The 20353-nt window shown below is 36.7% G+C and overlaps 1 protein-coding gene across 1 annotated transcript; it reads right to left on the bottom strand.

Annotated features, from left to right (window-relative positions):
• Nucleotides 1–8810: 8810 nt before the first annotated feature.
• Nucleotides 8811–15464, bottom strand: synprb (synaptoporin b; the record flags this gene model as incomplete). The annotated part of the gene is made up of 5 exons (XM_081380424.1): nucleotides 8811–9128; nucleotides 9922–10113; nucleotides 10723–10921; nucleotides 13573–13691; nucleotides 15441–15464. 5 exons carry the CDS (start codon nucleotides 15462–15464, stop codon nucleotides 8811–8813), a joined length of 852 nt encoding a protein of 283 aa, XP_081236550.1.
• Between the last annotated feature and the right edge of the window lie 4889 nt (nucleotides 15465–20353).

Raw genomic sequence — 20353 nt, 5'->3', positions numbered from 1 at the left:
TTCCTTTCTCTGTCACTCACGCGTCTCTCTCACAAGCGATATTTTGTCTGGCCAAGACCTTATTTGATCGGTGAGTGATGTAGATGACTGCGCTTGATAGATAGGGCGCATATTACTGAAAGAATGAGCAGAGAGAGAGGCCCGGTCGCGCGCGCGCACCCTCACCGTCTTCAAACTGTCTTGCTCTCTCTTTCGCTCCCTCGCGCATATTAATCAAAATCAATTGAGAATTGACACAATGGTAAAAGATCGGAAGAACGAAGTTTCACATGAAGCATTCGGGCATTTTTTTTCCTGAATTACTGTTGGGTGTTGTGCTAAAAAGAAATAAAAAAATTACATTGCCTTATCTTCTCTGAAAGCGTTCCGTCCATTCAGCTGACATGAAAAACACTTTCAATAAACAAAACAAAACCTATCCAATGATGAAATGGTTTCTGTGTTGACAAATCTTGTGCGATGTCCTAACTGCCGGGATAATCACACAATGCATACAAATCCGCTAATAACACGTCCGATTCGCGAACTAATGACTCCTTTAAACCGATTCAACCAAAACAATCTTTTAGTTTAGACTGTTTGCGGTAAATGCAGTTGGGTTGTCCAGGTCAAAACTCTAAATAAGCTGTGAATCAAATAAACTTACTATAAATAATGTTGTCATTTTTTTACTCTTACACTGAATTTTTGGATTTTGTGAAGGTGTGAATAATTTTTGATTAATATTTAATATAATAAAGTTCTGTGTGACAGATTATTAACGGAGATTAATAAGATACTTTGGGCGTTCCTTCTCCTTTCCCCTCTTCTTTGCTATTTGTTCATCGAAACGTCGTCTCTTTGGTCGTGTGTCGGCCATATCAAAATTCTAGAGAATATAATTTAAAACTTAGTCGTTGTCTAGGACCTCTCTCCTATAGCTAACTTTCTTCATGCTTCTCTCTCCTCTACTCCCCACACCCCCCTTCATGTGCACGCGCACTAACCCCCCAACCCCCACTACTCCCAAATCATTCTTGTCGATGATTGGCTAGAACACTGTTTGTTATGTTTCATGGTCCAGGCTGGCCCAGTTTGTTTTTGTTGCCGTTTGTGGAGCCTGGTCTGTCTACAGAGACTGTGTTTTTTTACAGTGTGTTCAGGGGACAGGCAGCTAGCGGATAGTGAGGAGATGTTTGCTGTATGTGACAAAAAAGTTTTGCCCTAAAAAACGTGTGACATCGCTTCGAGCACCTAATGTAGCCTAATATCCTGTCTACTCAGATGCCTTCAATATTGTTTTTCTTTCAGTTCTCAGATGTATCCTTCATGCCCTGCCTACAATGGATAACATGATTTCACCAAGTAATGTTATATCTTTGATCCTGGAACAACATTCCAAACCCGAAACAGTACCTTTATACAGGTAGGCTTATATACAGTGCTATGCATAAGTTTAGACACCCATGCTAAAGTTGACTAAAAAGAGGAATAAAAATTCATCTTTTGGAATTGAACTTAATGCCTTAATTTAAAATTAGGAAAAATCCAACCTTTAAGGACACCAATTTTCTTTGTGAATGAATAATGTATCGTAAATAAATAAATGTTCTTCCTTAAAATACAGGGTGCATAAGTTTGGACACCCCTATGTTAAATTCTCATAGAGGCAGGCAGATTTTTATTTTTAAGTATTTTTTTTTAGGATACTATGCATCCTGATAAAGTTCCCTTAGCCTTTGGAATTAAAATAGCCCCACATCATCACATAGCCTTCACCATACCTAGAGATTGGCATGGGGTACTTTCCATAAGATCATCTCTCAATGCAAATCAAACTATTAGGCTAACTGAAATAAAACCATGCCAATCTCTAGGTATGGTGAAGGCTATGTGATGATGTGGGGCTATTTTAATTCCAAAGGCCAAGGGAACTTTATCAGGATGCATAGTATCCTGGATCCATGAAGTAACTGGCCTTTAAAAATAAAAATCTGCCTGCCTCTAAGGGAATTTAACATAGGGGTGTCCAAACTTATGCACCCTGTATTTTAAGGAAGAACATTTATTTATTTACGATACATTATTCATTCACAAAGAAAATTGGTGTCCTTAAAGGTTTTATTTTTCCTAATTTTTTAAATTAAGGCATTAAGTTCAGTTTCCAAAAGATGATTTTTTTATTCCTCTTTTTAGTCAACTTTAGCATGGGTGTCTAAACTTATGCATAGCACTGTAGCCTACATACACAAAAGCAACAGATAGGCATTCACAAAATTGACTTGGACTCAAAGCTTGTAACTGTAATATAAGATGTAATATGATTACGACGAAGGACCAAAATGATTCCAGAAAAGCTACACTAAAGTTAAATGCTTGAGACATGATCTAGATTCTAGATGTTTTCTACCAGGCATTTTAATATAAGTCCACTATTGTTATTAGTAATTACTCCCGTCTCACGCTACATGTGGGACGAGTTTTCCCACACGGACACAGGTAAGATTATTTATTTATTTATTTATTTATTTATTTGAGTTGTTGTTGTTTTTACCCTGTTGACTTAATTAATCAGCTTCTCTGTTTCGGACACAACCTGTTTAAGCTAGGCTACTCTTTCATAGGAGAGAGTGGTGTCTAACATACTAACATTCCTTTGGCGACACCTCTAGGTGGCAGGTGGAAATGACAAGCAATGGATATGTTGAGATTTTGCAGTACTAAGTAGGCCTACTGCCCGGAATGTTTGCATTTCTTAATTTCTAAAATTAATAAATTTATAATAAAAATATAATAAAAACAATCATATAATAATAATATATATTTAGCCCCAGGTAATGGGAAAATCCCCACAATGGGACAGATGCTTAAAGGAGAACTCCGGTCAATTTTAACATTGAGCTCATTTTTTTGTAAATTTGAAATGCTGTCAGTACAGAGAACAATGACAAAAATCGGTGTTGCCTACACCATGTTATCCTCTTTTTAAAATTTGCACCCTGTTGACTTCAATGGGGCAAGTTTTAAACCTGCTTTTAGCCTCATAACATCCTTGATGTGTCATTACAAGTGCACAGCTAATGTGAGTGATTCCTTCAGAGTGAACACGGGTAAATCTGACTGCAGTAGATGTGAAAGATATGAATAAACATGATGTTATTTCAGCCAGAGCTCATACCTGTATTTACATCCTGTTTTCGGTCGAAGTCCATCTTAATCGATTGTTGAGTTCACGCGCGTGATCATAGGTAACTAAACCTATGCGTGTGAACTCGACAATCGATTACCAGGGCTCTCAAGTCTCACGCATTGGGCGTGAGACACACGCAATTCAACCAGTTCACACGCTCACACGCCACACCGTGTATTTCTCACGCTGAAAAGGCAATGTCAACCAAGTTGTCCTGCGAGCTTTATATATAACGTTATATACCAGGCGCAGGCACACAAAGTGAAGTTTCCTGCCGCCAGCAGCACGTATCTCGGCCAAATTGCGTTCGTTACAAGGCAACACAGATGTGCGAACACACGGAAGTTGACGGAACATTCTCGGCCACCGTACGTTCGTTACTAGGTAACCAACAACATCGCGTGGTCGTGATGGAGAAGGTAAGTTGGAAGAAAGCTCGTCTTACATTTTTAGGCTAGAACATTTAATATATAGCCCATCGTTTACATTATTATTGGTGCAGTCAAAAACTCTACAACTACTCTGCAACCAGGCCAGAAGCTTTGGCTCAGTTTGGCTAGCTTACGTTTTCTTAAACTAAGGGAATGTTAGTGGGTATGGGAAGGAATGAAGATGTATTTCTTCATTTTATTTTAAAATACATTTAAATTTGTTTATTTTATTTTATTTTAAATTATATATTATACTGTATTAATAGTCTTTCTAGTTACATTAAGGCTACATGTATCAAAGCAGAGTGCTCTGGGTAATATTTTATATCCTGTCAAAACATACATTAATCATTGCCATTGCATTTAATATTTTTCAAACACAAAACACATTTCATAAGCTGGAGTGTGTGCTCTTGTGTACACACACACCTTAATAATACTCTAATATGTCATTTGTTCACAATGTCCCATGCACCACACAATAAATAATTATACCATTTTGACTAGACACATTCAAAATGCAAAAATATTTGTTTGGAGCAATTTGTTATATTTTTGTAATTTTTGTATAACTTATTTGTAATTTTGAAATATAACATTAAAGAGTATATTTGATGTGATGAATTGCTCTGTCATTTATCAGATTTACCAATTATAATTTCAATTTGGGCTGGTTAATTATGAACAATGGGTCAAATTGGGGGGCGGGGACAGGTGGGGGCGGGGCTCCATTTGGGCTCCTCCCCTAACCGCATGTGATCTCACTCCAAGCTTTTGGGAAAACTTGAGAGCCCTGGATTACTAAATGCTCGAGCTGCTGTAGTCTGATTGGCTGTTCAATGTTTTGTCATCAGTTGGGAAAAAAAAAAAGTTATTCCAACGATATTGTATTGTACACCAAGATTATTTTTCAGCTTATCATTGATCATGTCGAATACTGACTCTTTTCCCCTCCCCTCCCCCTCCCAAACACACACACACACACACACACACACACACACACACACACACACACACACACAGCCAAAGAGCAGCCAGGCTGCTTTCTATGAACAGAAACCTTCAAAATCAAACCCTAACCTGGACCTTGGAGGAACTAATCTTATTAAGGCTAAACATGCAGTCAACCTTTCAAAATCCGCTTGCCTAATCCATTGGGAACGGTTTTAGACGTGTTAATTAGAACTTAATGTGACCTTTGATAACCTGTTGTCTGCTGCCCAGTGTAATTTCAGTAAACATTAAAGCCTATTTAGATCTATCTAAACTAAATGTCAGTTTCATTCATAGACACATACATTGACTTAAATAAGAGTGGCTTTTTGTTTTAATTTAACAGCACAGTAACATACAAGGATGGAAAAGGTATGGAATGCATATGAAAATGCACCAAAAAGCATGTAAGAGGATTTGGGTGAAGGACAAGAAACATGGTCACAGCAGAGCAGCAGGAATTGGAAAGGGAAAAAAGCTTTTGTCATTTCTCACCCCCTTCTGTGAAAGATGCCCATTTATGCCAGCATCCTGCTATGCACTGTGGCCCTCAGCATTTTCCCCATTGTTTTGATGATTATGTGTGCATGTTTTTGATAGTTTCTTGTTTTATACATGGGTCATAAAAAGTGGGTATTTCTATTTGATTTGGCTGCAAAGAGAAAATGTAATAATTGAATCTGAATTATGAATATAAAAATAAATATAGATGAGTAAATATTGACCTGTGTTTACATATTATTATTATTATATATATACTATACTATACACTGAACAAAATTATAAACGCAAATCTTTTGTTTTTGCCCCCATTTTTAATGAGCTGAACTCAAAGATCTAAGACTTTTTCTATGTACACAAAAGGCCTATTTCTCTCAAATATTGTTCACAAATCTGTCTAAATCTGTGTTAGTGAGCACTTCTCCTTTGCCGAGATAATCCATCCACCTCACAGGTGTGGCGATATTTAGGGGGTAACAGATTTTTTTTAACCTATTTTAAAGTAGAATTCTGTAATGTTTAGATGTTGCTTTAAAGTTGAATGCACACATTTCTTTAGTCTGTGAATTCTATAATGACACTATGGTAGTCACTGGAATAATTATTTCTATAAAATCTCATAGGACAAGCATTTATTTGTGGTTTTAGTTAGTAGGTTGTGGTGGCTGCAATCAAATGCATGTTTTGTGTGTAGCTGTAGCCTCATGCTTTATCATTAAGCCTATGACCATGACCCTGTCTAAGAGCCAGAAGTGACAGATGGATGAACAGAATGACAAAGATTGGACTGCAGTAGAGGAACAGTGAGGGTCAGTCCAGCCTCCTCTTCACATACACTTGTATCTCCTAATATCGAACACCATGACGTCTTTTCATTTGCTCAGCTGAGTCTATGATTATCTGAGACTCTGTCCCCTAGAGTAAAACATAAGTGCCACTGCGACATCATGTGTCACCATGTAAGATGATTGTTCTGCCATTATGTAATTAACTGTGTAAGCTCTCTTAGGGCCATTTTAACACTTCTTAACTAGCCTTATGTAATGTTAGTGTGAATTTACACTATAATTTAGTACAGTATTGTTAGGGGGTAACAGTTTAGGACCCAAGGACCAGATGTTTGAAAGAAGACCCGGAGTCAGAATTATAATAAATTGAAGAAAAGTTTTACTGAAGATAGTTTGCAGTTTCATCAGCAGAAGTCAGCTTCAAGACTCACACAGGACTTCGTAGGCCGCCCCGCTTACAGTTACAAAGATCACAGCAGTTAAACCCTACACCAAGGTCTAAGCTACATCCTTGCTTCAGGTTGCAGTTTCTGATTGGCTAAGAAATAGATAAACATAGTAATTTTCCACACATATACGGAAGCATATCTCCATCGATTAGGCAGCTGACACTTGGACCCTGAAGTTAGGCACGTTAAATCTTCCAGGTCGCAGATTTGGGTTACTGGGCGCCAGCCTGTCCAGAACAACTCAGTCAATCTCCAATAATGCCAGTTCCTTAACCTGTAACCAAGAAGACTAACACACACACACCGACACACAGCTTTTCCAAGGTTGGATTTGGCCAGGCTCTAATTATAAACAGGAGAGTCCTCTCAAAACATCAAGATAATGCGTTCTTTCTCTCAAGGAGACCTACACTTTAGTCTAATTGGAAAGTAAGGCTTTAATGAAGAAATGGTCCCTTAAACTATTGGCTTCAATGATCCCTATTTGTTTTAACACATTGAGGACCTTTCTCAAACACAAAACAATTCCCTATTTAATTTCTGGAAGCCGGGCTAAATAAACAAGCACTGTTACTGCATTCAAATATCAAATACAGACATTAAAGAATACATGAAAAGAACATTTCAGTAATCACACTGGTAACTTCTATAACAAAGCAAAATCTCCAGAGAAGTCATTCAACTTTGATATTTAGAAGGAAAAATATTGATTAATATCTTTATTATAATCACTCATTACATATACATTGAAGCAGCAGTGGATTACAATCCACCCCCTTCAGTATTTACTGCTAAATTGTTGTAAAAATACTGCAAAATATATGTAGAGCTTGTTTGTCTTTTGTTAATCAAAATTATATGTGCATTACTGCCTTGCATAATCATATCTCTCTGTTTTCTATCAAGCTCTTTAAATCACACTCAATGCACTCTTTTAGTCCAAGGCCTGTAATTGAACAGCTGTAGAATTTCTCAGTGGTAACCTTTAATTTGGCACAAGCAACATGCCAGTGGCTAAAATCTCATGATCACCTAAAAGCTGCAATTTGGATCCTAGGCAGCTGCAAGCAGTTAGCTTCACTGCAGTGCTGGATATACTCTGCAGATATAGAAATGTTAACCACATGGCTCTGATAGGGCTCTGACAGGCCAAAAGATCCTAATTGCTCCCTTACACCCCTTCATTAAAAGGCTTAATGGGGAAAACACAGTAGCTTCAGATGTGGATGTTGTCTCTTTTGTAAAAGACGCTGCAAACAAAGAAGAAACATAAGAGAAGCACTGATAGAATATAAGATAATTCACTCTCCAAATGGGATTGTTTCTGTTTGAATGTTCCTTTTTGTCATTTCTACCAAGATTGCTAATTTCAGATTCATTGTTTTTCCAGGAACAAACTGAAATGGTAATGATAGCATTCATTATGGTGAAATACATAAAACAGCCATTTAGAGGGATTAGTATAATTTTATTACTTAATTTTAAGACGCAATCAGTTTCCATACAACATTTGTAGAGTTTTAAATCCTATAATAAACTGGAACAACAGAGTGACTTTACTGCGTTGGATTTTATCAGACTCTTTTGCATGCATTTCACTGAACACTGTGTGAGGTTAAACAAAATGATTCATTTAAAAAAGATCTCTGATTGGGCCCTTCAGAGTTCCATGCAATTCTCTGACTCAAACCATTGTCTTTTTCCAGACGCCCACCGGTAATTAATCATTATTCATAGCATAACATTGAAAAAACCCACATATAACAAAGAAGCATGGTATTTTGGACATGCTACCGTGATAACACCATGTTGTTTGACACTATTAGGATAGTTATAATTTTTTATTCTTTAAAGTACCTTGGAGAAGTCGAAAAGTAAACACCAAACATAGACTGTTAGAATGTAGGCATACTATGCTAAAAGCCATTCAAATACTGTAGAATTATCACAATTTATCAACAGCCATATACGACACGGTAATGTCAAATGCAAAATAGGCTATATAAATCAAGGTAGAACTTTAAGTTCAATGTGACTTAATTATACATTTCACAATAGATTCCAACTGGCATGTTGTAGCTATAGTTTCTAAATAGGTGCTATTTTTCATAACAAATGCTATACAAATGCGATCAATAAAAAGAGAAACAAGTCAACACTGGCCTTATGAGTAGCCATCAATGGTCTCACCTGTAATTATAGCCTTGTTGTACCAAATAAGATACAGTTAAACAATTACAAGAACTATGGTAGATTTTCATAAGGGCATGTACAAGTTAGAATCAAGACTTAATTATACAGTAAACAAATAAATAACAGTATGCGGACTGATCTCTACAAAAATATCACAATTTCTACGTCTCATGATAGAAATATCAAATTCACAATGACAAATAATCTGTGTTATCACTGGGAAAACATCAGAGTTGGCAGTAATTTCTTTCTATTTTCTTTCTCTTCTCCACAGTCACAGTCTCTCTCACATCTCATTGACAAATATGAGAGGGCCTCTGGATGTGGGACTCCCCGCCTGTCCGTACAGCATCGGCAGTCCTAGATTAGTTTGGGGTAGATTGAAGCCTCCACTTGATAAGTCAAAACTTGCCTGGTTGTAGAGCCTCTGGCCAAAACCAGCTCCAGATTGATCAAAACTGGTTTGACTGTACTGCCTGAAGCTGCCGCGTTTCTCAGAGGGAGTTCTGGAGGGATGGCGCTGGGTGGACTTATGCAAACCTGTCTCTTTGTAGGCAAACCAAATATTACCAGCCCAAAGGAAGAAGTTCAAAAAACCAAAGGCCTGCAAGCAGACAAGAATGAATTAGAAATCTGGAATTTGTCTACTTGTAAATTGGTAATTTCTATAGGAAAATAATGTTTGTCAAGTCCTTTACCAAGACCTGAAGGTTTAAAACGTTTTTAAAAACCTTAAGTCTGAGAGCTTTATAAAGTAGGCCTGACAGACGTTAGCAGTTGCTAGGTTGTTGCTAGGGTGTTGTGGGATTGGTAAGGTACTTTGGGTGGTTTAGGCTGGTTGCTAGGCGGTTCTGGTTGGTTACTGAGGCATTCAACAGGAAGAAGAACTGTGCCAAATGTTGTGAAGCCAACATAATTATAAAACAATAGTTATAAATGCCTGTCAATGATGCACCTTTTAATATAGGTATATTTTTACAAGTAAATATGTAAAAATATTCCTTTTTATAAGTAAAAATGTACTCTACCGTTCAAAAGTTTGGGGTCGGTAAGCTTTTTAAATGTTTCAAGCTGTTCAAGAAACATTTCCTACTATTATCAATGTTGAAAACGGTGGTGTTGCTCAATATTTTTTTGTGGAAACATGGATAATTCTTTTTCAGGATTCTTTAATTAACAGGAAGTTCAAAACAACAGCATTTATTTGAAAAAAGGTTATTTTTGTAACATCATAAATATCTTTACTGTCACTTTTTATCAATTTAATGCATCTTTGCTGAATAAATATATTAATTTCTTACTGACTCACTCCAAACTTTAGAATGGTAGTGTATATCAAGTGCAAGTTCCTTTATTTTCTCTTTCCTACATCGATACTAAACAAGAAATCTACTCACCACAGACATGTTGAGATTTGTCCAGATGGGTTCCTGCAAGACCTCACATAAGTTCTCCTGGGCTCTGCATGCAGACATTAACAGCAGGATTTGATGCACATCAGTGGCTGTCTTCACCCCAGACAGAGTTTTAGCCCAGGCAATTGAGCTTACCAGCCACAGGCTAGAGAACACTACAGTCACCATGAAGTCCTATGTCGATTGAAAATAAGAAGAGAAAACAGAACAAGGGTCTTGGTGATTCAGTTAAAGGAGTAGTTCACCCAAAAATGAAAATTAGTAGTTCACCCAAAAATACTGAACACAATTGGTGTTATATAAAAAAATATCCTGGCTCTTCCCAGCTTTGCAATTTAATTATTTTTTTTTTTTAATTTTGAAGTTCCAAAAAGCGCATCCATCATCATAAAAGTAATCCATACGACTCCAGTGGGTTAAAAAATGCTTTCTGAAGTGAAGCGATGGGTGTTTGTGATTATAGTTTATAAAGTTTTGAATATAGATATTATTCTAACAAACAACCATAGCTTCGCTTCAGAAGGCATTTATTAACCCACTGGAGTCTTATCGATTACTTTAATGATGGATGAATGCGCTTTTTGGAGCATCATAAACTCTGACACTATTCAATGCCATTACAAATCTGTTATTTAATATAACTCCGATTGTGTTTTGCTGAACGAAGAAAATCGTATATACCTTGGATGGCTTGAGGGTGAACTATTCCTTAAAGTTATATTTAGTTTTTCAGCACAGTGTGCTCTCAGTCTTTTTCTTACAGAAATTTTGAAATGCACTCACAACTACTGGACCTCTGTTCTTCTCTCTGTATTTGTTCTGGTAGAAGAAATAAACAATTGTGGCCAAAAGGGAATAGAGGAAAGCCAGGACTGACACAGTGACGAAGAACTGTACAGATGAAGCATAATCTCCTTCGAGAAAGAGAGTCTCTTTTCTGGCTCCTTCACACAGAGGAGCACTGAAGTGTGCCTGTTGAAGTCTGGGAAGAGAAAACATTGTAATTCACTGCTTTCACAAGTTTCAAGCACAAATAATAGATAGCGTTTTTTGTATCATGCATAAGTCAACACTGTGACAATGAGGTGCCACTAATGTGTCAAATGTCTTCTAAAAATAGTCACTCATTCCATAGTTTACTTTAGATTTTACAGTGGATAGTGTAAGGACTTAAAGGGTTAGTTCACCCAAAAATGAAAATGATGTCATTAATGACTCACCCTCATGTCGTTCCAAGCCCGTAAGACCTCCGTTCATCTTCGGAACACAGTTTAAGATATTTTAGATTTAGTCCGAGAGCTTTCTCAATGGAAAGTCAATGGACGGCATACAGTCCATGTTTATTTTTGTTTACTTTTTGCGCACAAAAAGTATTCTCGTCGCTTTATAAACTTAAGATTGAGCCACTGATGTCACATGGACTACTTTGATGATGTCTGTATTGCCTTTCTGGACATGGACTGTATGCCGTCCATTGACTTTCAATGGAGGAACAGAAAGCTCTCGGACTAAATCTAAAATATCTTAAATTGTGTTTCGAAGATGAACGGAGGTCTTACGGGCTTGGAACGACATGAGGGTGAGTCATTAATGACATAATTTTCATTTTTGGGTGAACTAACCCTTTAATTCTACCTGTCTTGACCCTTACAGATGCACTCAGTAATTATCTGTTGTCAACATGACCGTGCGCTTAAACTGACACCTACTGGTGTGGATGCAATATCACGCAAAGGCAATTTCAATTACTGACAACATTATAAATTTGCTAGTTAGCAATGACTAATTTACTCATCAAGCAAAAGTGGCCAAATACTTAGGGTTACAGAGATAAAGCGAATAGCATTTGGCTGGTCATATATGAATTCAAAATCCCAGTAGTGGGATAGGTTTTGACAACAGAACTCTTAGTATTTGACATTGACTCGCATAATCTGTGATTGTGTAGTACATGTCCAAGTGAGTTTTATTTGTAGTAGACAGATGTGGCTACCATCTATCAAATCTTGAGAGATCTAGCACAAACAACCACTGAGTTACTGATGCTCAAACAAAAAGTGTTACTTTTTTTCCCCTACAGTGTATTTTTTTATGTTTATAAAACTCAAAGAAATCATTTCAATCATCAAGAAATCAGTGCATACTTCAATTTTGTACTGTAGGTTGAATTTTGTCTGATAATTTAGTAATGATATCTTCGACTTAAAGGTAGAGTAGGCAATTTCAGAAGGGCTAACAATAGAAAGCTAGCTTTAAAAGCATGAGATCCCACCCTCCCTTGAGAGCGTCTACAAACCCACACCTCCTCCAAAACACATGAGCGCACACAGCTGAGTCTGCAAAGTGTTAAATTACCTCATGTCCCGAAGCACATAACATTACAATAATAATGAAAGTAAACAACTTGCAGAGCTCTTACTCATACTACCTGACTGCTGCAGATAAATTTCAACATTGATAGTGTTAATATAGAAACGCATAAATCCGAGTCTGAGGACGTGAACAGCTCCGGTTGTCATCTCGTTATTACGGTTACGATATGGCGTGAACGCAGCATAAGCTCATTGCTTTGCTTCAGGAGGAACTGTAAAAAGGCAGCTGCTGTTTGTTTGCACCGCTCAGTGATGAGCCACATTTCCATTACCCTTTGAAATTGAAATTGCGAATTGAAAATACGGCCAATGGAAACACGTCAATTTCGCAAAACTCCTAAACATTTTGTTTTAACGCTCGCACGAGGTGGTTTTTCAGGCAATTCGAAAAAGGGAATATTTCGCAAAACTGCAATGGAAATGGCATTTACAGGTCACCTGACGTAGATGGCCAGGTAAGTTTGGACATGAGTTCTTTAGTAAACTCATAAAAGACACAAGAATTACAGGAACACTGGATTCTAAACAGCAAAGAAATGCCACAATTTATCAAGACCTTGAAGCATATGAGGGAGAAACACCCAGAAACACCATGTGCCGCTCCCAAGAATAAGGGCTTTCCTTGCCATTAATGCTTGGATAACACGCCTACGTCTCCTTCGATTAAAAATAATGGATAGTGCGGTGGCTGGGATAGGATACACGTAAACCTATCAACATCCGCTGCCATGATTTTTGGAATGACTAATCGCGCGAGAAAAAAAAAAAGACGATTTAGACGCATAACATCGGATAATGGAAACACCGTAATTTTGCAGTATTTTTTATCGACATTTAGAAAATATCGCAAAAGTTTTGCGCAAATCTGTAATGGAAACGCGGCTATTGTCTGTCTACAACTTTGCATTGCCTCATGGATTGCGCTGATGACGTGTGATGATTGGACAAACATTTTTTGGTCCTGAGACTTCCACAGAAGGTAGGCTATATGTAAATGTTTTTATATTTAGACCATTTATATTATTGATTGCTATCAGGATATGAAGAGAGTTTGAACCAGTATGTGGCGAGCAGGACGAGGTCGAGGGCCGTGGGAGGATGGCGCCACACAGTAGGCTAGGCTACAACAAAAATTCGAAAAAAAAAAATTGCCTATAATAGCCTACCTTTATTAAAACCAAATAATTGAAAATAATACATAATTAAAGTGTAACATATATTTTAAAACTTATATTGTATTGTGGTAATTAAGAACACTTACCTGAATGGGTAGTTGAAACTAATGCTGATGTTGTTTTGGATTTTGTCCAAACATTCCACTTTAACCATTATCTGGCCAGAATATCCCCCACATGTTGCAAATGCTAAAACAGCACAAAGCTGTGGGGGGAAAAGCTAAATATTAATGAAGTGCCCTGATGATACAGTATAAGCCAGTATGTGGAGGGGACAAAGATCATCTCTCTTGACTCCCCATCTGTACAGAAGCTTTACTTCATCAGAGAAAGTCGAGACAAATTAACCTCACAGAACAGTCTGTTTTAATCATCCTCCAGTTTTCTGATTTAAGGTCAATTTAAATGACCTCTCATCAAACTGCTGCACAATTAATCGTGCAAAATTAGACACAGATGCTTTTTAAGTGCACTAACCCCTGCAATTGCTGTAGACCTGGATGCCAGGCACTAACACATTTGTCTGACACAATTTGAATATTTTTCACAGGTTTTGTATTGTGTTTGGCATAATGAATGAAAGGGCTGGAGGTTTACTGGACAAGTGCCAGGGCTTTATTCTCTGTGGACACAGGTGCTAGATAAGAAATGTATCCAAGTCTCCTGCTATTCTCTCTTTCCCCCAATCCCTTCCCCTCTCTCTCTGTTTCCGATACTACAGCAGATGAAAGGATGCGGCTCCTTTCAATTAAGATTTAATGCCTTTACTGTGTATATAAAAATGAAATACTGTCTGGAATACTTGAGTGTTTGGGTCTGTGTGTGTCAACGGAAGACAGAGACACAGTAAGAGAAAGAGAATGGAGATTTTTTTGTTATGTATTATGTTATTTATTTCTCCATACTTAAGTGGCTTAAGCCAACCAAAAACAGTGTGAATATTTAAAAAGTATCACACATACAGACATCCCATATAAAATACAATCATATCTTTAGAGCATGCATACACAGAACAGATGAAGCAAAGAAAAAAAAAAGGTAGCTTCTTTGATGAGTCTCAGATGAGACCCAGTGAATTATGCAAAGATTACCCAGGGGTTGCAGCACATTCAGACAAACACACACACACACACACACACACACACACACACACACACACACACACACACACACACACACACACACACACACACACACACACACACACACACACACACACACACACACACACACACACTAATTACCTCACATTTACACACACACACACACACACACACACACACACACACACACACACACACACACACACACACACACTAATTACCTCACATTTACACACACACACACACACACACACACACACACACACACACACACACACACACACACACATATATATATGTATATAGTACGTGCAAATACAAATATGCAATTGTGATGCATTTATCGCATCACAGATTCATCATTGTAAAGTCTGTCAAAGAGCTGGATGGCATCGATCTTTTGCACATTTCAACAAGAGCAGATGAATTATTCAAGCAAGAGACTAACAGGGAGCCAATGCTGTGACCCCAAAGACCAGCTATAATTAAACCTGATTTTTGATAGACGTATTTGCATGCTTTAAAGACTATTTTAAGAATGCAACCATGATAAAAACTGCACAAAATATTATCAGAACTTTACTTTTATTAGACACTTTTTGCTACTGTCAAATTATGGGCAAACCCAATTACATACTGACAAAATTTTTAGTCATATTATATTTCTATTCTGGTGATACTTTAAGAATTCATAAAACAATTTTCTTTTTCTTTTTTTTTAAGCTTTTTTAGCTTATCTTTTTGAGATTAGTGGTATAATTGTGCCAGTGTGTCTTGTTAAAATAAAATTCCTAATGCTTTAAAATAAACCAATACTTAGAGGATAGAAATAGAGGTAATAGAGGTCTTACCGGAGCAAATATGACCATACACATTGATGAAACGGATTAAGCATCAGCCTGTTGTCTGTCTATGAAGGAGTGTTGAGCTCCTCTGCCAGCCAAAACCCAGAGATACTGAGTGAGTGGACACCATGGAGATGCTTCTACAGGGACACTGTGTGTCTCTGCTCTGTGTCAGAGAAAAGACACACATCTACATACACGCACACACACACACACACACACACACACACACACACACACACACACACACACACACACACACACACACACACACACACACACACACACACACACACACACACACACGATGACATACGCAGACCCCTGGCAGATTATATATATGCAGACCTATTGCACACATATATGTATCCATGCACATATTCTGTACATGCACTCACAGTCATTGAAAAATATTAAATTAAACGCATAATAATCAGTATGTAATCCTTGATAGATATACTGGCCACATTACAGCCATTACATCAGTGTTTTACATGCCGAACATAATTATGGTTATAAATAAATCTGCCACAATAATGGCCCACTATTGTCTTTAATTATTGTAAATGATTATAGTGGAATCAAGCCTTTTGGTAAATTATTTTTTCCCTACATAATTTTTTGACAGCTTAATGATTAAATATCTGGGCTGTTAATGTGAATGATTCAACTGGAGACTTATTAAAATAACATGGAATAAGCTATTTCATCCCAGTGGCAAGATTATTACTTTATATAAATATTAATTTAATTAAAGAAAAATAACAAAATTAGTTATTTTTAATTAGCTATTACTTATTACTATTTTAATTCATTTTAGTATAAAATATTTGTATTCACTTCATTACCTTCTTAAGAGGCTATGTTAATGATACAACAAAGAAAATGATTATTCAAATGTATATAACACATAATTGATTAAATGTGGAAGTACTTTCTCAAAACTCTTCACACAGTTCTCCTAACCAACTTTCATCCTGGCACAGCAATTAGTTTTACATTCAAACTGCACTAAAACTACCAAAACACTTCATCCATGTCTCAAATCAAGTTATTCTTCCATAACACTGGCAAAGTTTTTCACCCAACAAACACACTTTGTCACTCATAAAACAACAATATAAAAAACACTAACAACAGGTAGCATTACACTGTTGTCCTTTGTATAATTTCTTTACAAAATATTTCATATTTTTCAGTTTTTAGATTCAGAATATATTTCAATATGGTATCAACGTAGAAATGTGACACATTGCTATCTTTAATCATTTTTGTGTTATGTTTGGATTTGAACTTAAAGGGGACCTATTATGCTAAATTCACTTTTATATGTGTTTGAACATTAAAGTTTTTTACAATTGCTAACAAGTGTTTACCAACACTTAAAGTACTTTTTCTAGACTCTTATACACAGCAACACACCTATCACACCATTGGCCAAATAGTTAATTTTCAGTCCAAAACCGCATTTTGTTAAATGCTAAAAACCTTTACATGTACTAACTCCATCAAAACACAGCGAATCCGACTCAAAATCGAATCATTCAGTCAAAACACTAGCACTAATTTTCTATCCAACATGAACATAAAGTCAATAATAGCAAAATGAAACATTGTAGTAAAAGCTTTACATGAAGCGGTTACTGAAATAAAAACATGAAATTGCTGCCATGGTAACTATGGAAGCTTTTTTCCAAAAATTAAGAAAGGTAATTGTGACTTTTTATCTCACATTTAATTTTTTTATTTATTTTTTCTCAGAATTGTGAGATAAAATGTCATTACCTCTATATTTCCATGGCAGATATAAGCTTTCAGGTTCCACATGTGTAAGGGCGAAAAACATAAAATGCAATCCAGCACATTCTTCCTCCTCTCCCCTCTTCTTCTCCCTTGTCCTGATACAACTTCTTTTCTCCCTCCTACAAATAGTCATCTTCCTCACCCATTATTTTTCTCTCTCTGCTCCTCTGAGTTGTTCAACTTCACATTAAACTAAACCAATTCAAAGAGTCCCTTTTAGTGTAATGAAAAGAACTTGAACACCTGACTACCTCCAATTTCTTAATATTTCAGTGATCTATTACCAAAAAATGCTTATCAGTTTCAATATTTTTTGTGTAATATATTTTATTAGCACTTTTGAGTTGCTGTTGTTAAAGAAGTAGAGGTTTTTATACTAAGGTTTGGAACATTAGGTCTTAATTTCTGTGCTGTGTTAAAACCTTTGTAAATAAGACCATTTTAGAAACGTGTTAAGTGAATACTGTGTGAAAACAACATGAATTGTGTTAATGGTATGGTCACAACAGACCGATGTTGCCTATTAGCCGTTGCCTATTAGCCTACATCTTGTAAAGACGGGCATAATATAATTCAAGTTTATAATTCCCCTTCAAGTTTAACAGTTTTGAAAAAAGTATGTTCAAATTGTTGTGTAGGTGCATATAGTTTTGGTGGTGTTTGTGTCTAAGTGAGAAGCAAATTAATGTAAAGTGAAATATGTAGTCAGTGAATGCATTCTAAGCTAAAGCAATGATAAATAGTGCTCAGTTTAGCCCAAATAGACTGATGTTGTGCTCACTGCATGTGCAAAGGTTTAAAAAAGTGACCCAAGTCGAGAAATGTGTCCTATAGCGATTGTAAAAACAAAAAAACTGTGTTGTTATACAATGCTGCCATCTGCTGTTCTAAACTGTCTCCTGCACGATCTTCCATCAAACATTCAGAATCTCTATATATTTATATATTGGCTTTTATTCCTAATTCTTTTTTTTTTTTTTTGCACAAACAGGCTTTTAATCAAGGGCTTACATATAACTCCCCTAACACATAGGAAGCTTCTTTGTGCTTTCCTTTCAAGCATATGCAACTTGAATCTTAGCAAACTTGCTGTTACTTTAATTCTCCACTAGGAGGGCTGTTGTGTTTGAATTTTTTACAGTCTATGGTTTGAACTGCATTTAAAGTAAAGATTTAACTCCACTCAGCCAAGGAGGCGAGAATTTCTGTTTTCCCCTGTCATTTTGTAGCCACAAGTTTCACAAAAAATAACTATTTAACTAATTTGAAGACCTGAGCTAGGATTCTCTTCTTATGTGGTCAGCTTTTGCTACAGGATTACCTCCCTGGTGTTAGGAGCTCTATTGAAGGAGTGTGTGTATGTGTGTGAGGGCTGGTCTGGTCTGGTAAAGCCTACATTATGGAGACAAAATATCCCCACAAAAAAATGGCAATATCCGAAATCCTTATGAGGACATTTTTGGTCCCCATGAGGAAAACAGCTCATAATCATACTAAGTGATGTTTCTTGAAAATGTAAAAATACAGAAAGTTTTGTGTGATGGACAGGTTTAGGGGTAGGGTTAGTGTAAGGAGATAGAATATACAGTTTGTACAGTTTAAAATCATTAAGTCAATGGAAAGTAGGCTACCCATAAAACATGAAAACATGTGTGTGTGTGTGTGTGTGTGTGTGTGTGTGTGTGTCTGTGTGTTGTGTGTGTGTGTGTGTGTGTGTGTGTGTGTGTGTGTGTGTGTGTGTGTGTGTGTGTGTGTGTGTGTGTGTGTGTGTGTGTGTGTGTGTGTGTGTGTGTGTGTGTGTGAGAGAGAGTGTGTCAAAAACATTAATAAATTGCCAAAATTATTAAGTTATTTCACAATTGTCTTGTTCTCAATCTTCTTTTTTTCGCTCAATCTCTCTCTTTGGCTCATTGCTTTAGATCTCTCATATGCAGGATCCACTCAAAGCTAATTTAATTCTGGCTTCCTATCAGCTCTCTGTTCACATACAGTGGGATTTTTGCATTAGGGCAGACAAAAAATACATGTCCCAGAATGGAGCCAATGAAGCAGGCAACCTTTGGCAAGAAAACCCCTTAGCTACACAGGGGAGAACAGAACTAAATAATGTTCTGCATGTGGTTACAGTAAAAAGATTAAGCTGAAACAGCTTACATTTGAGAAATTCTACAACACAGTGAAGAAAAATGCTTTCCTTTTAATATTCCTATGAAATAATAACATGGCGGGCCTATGGGTAATTAATTTAGCTTGTACTGAATATCAGAGAAGAAAAATGAATACATTTATAACACAAAACTAATTTCAGAGTGCCTAATTAGAGGTGTCATAATATACAGCGAACAAAAGGGTTTGATTGCGTTGCTGTAAGGAGAAAATTGCAGGTAATTTTACAGATTTCCTCTATCACATGTATGCAATACTGCACTGTTCAATGAATCAAAGCACTTAGTGTCTTTAAGCATGTCAGCTGTTTTAATATTTGGTAAGGGTGAGTGATACACCACGACTGAGTAATGGGTAAAGAGTGATACATTTCGTTTGTTTATGACTGAATAGCAGTAATAGCTGATCCCTGTATGCTCATCTAAACCCTTTCGATCGTCTTGTGTTATACAAACACTTGTGTATATTCTGGCTTGTCTCGAAATAAGGAAGGAGTTGGTGTTTCCCGGTGGATGGCAGGTCTGAAGCTCTGACAGCACTGAGTCTTTCATTACGCCTGAAGTGCTGCTGCTCTTCACTGCATATTTAATGACTCTTTTTCTTCTCTCCTGTTCCTAGTTCCTGTCTAGTGTAGGTACAAGAGGGAGAAGAAAGAAAAAGACTGATTACACGCTGTTAAATAACGGGAAAACAATGCATATTTCACTGTAATTAAACTGTGATCTAAACCAGTGTTTCTGAACCTTTTGTCTTAGGCACAGTCCCATCAGTAAGGCCCTTTCATCAACACCAAACCAGACGTGCGTTTATTAATTTTTTAAAAAACTTGTTTTATACTTGATATAATTTAGCATTATCACCAATATGATTAAAGTGCCCATTTACAATATTCGTTCATTTAACTAAAAACATTGGGAGAAAAATAGACTCATCAAGTATCTTCTTTAAAA

This window comes from Scardinius erythrophthalmus (genome assembly GCF_964197995.2).
Source record: "Scardinius erythrophthalmus genome assembly, chromosome: 12".
Lineage (NCBI taxonomy): Eukaryota > Metazoa > Chordata > Actinopteri > Cypriniformes > Leuciscidae > Scardinius > Scardinius erythrophthalmus.
The sequence above is the reverse complement of the archived record's forward strand: the minus strand, read 5'-3'. Positions and strand labels throughout refer to the sequence as shown.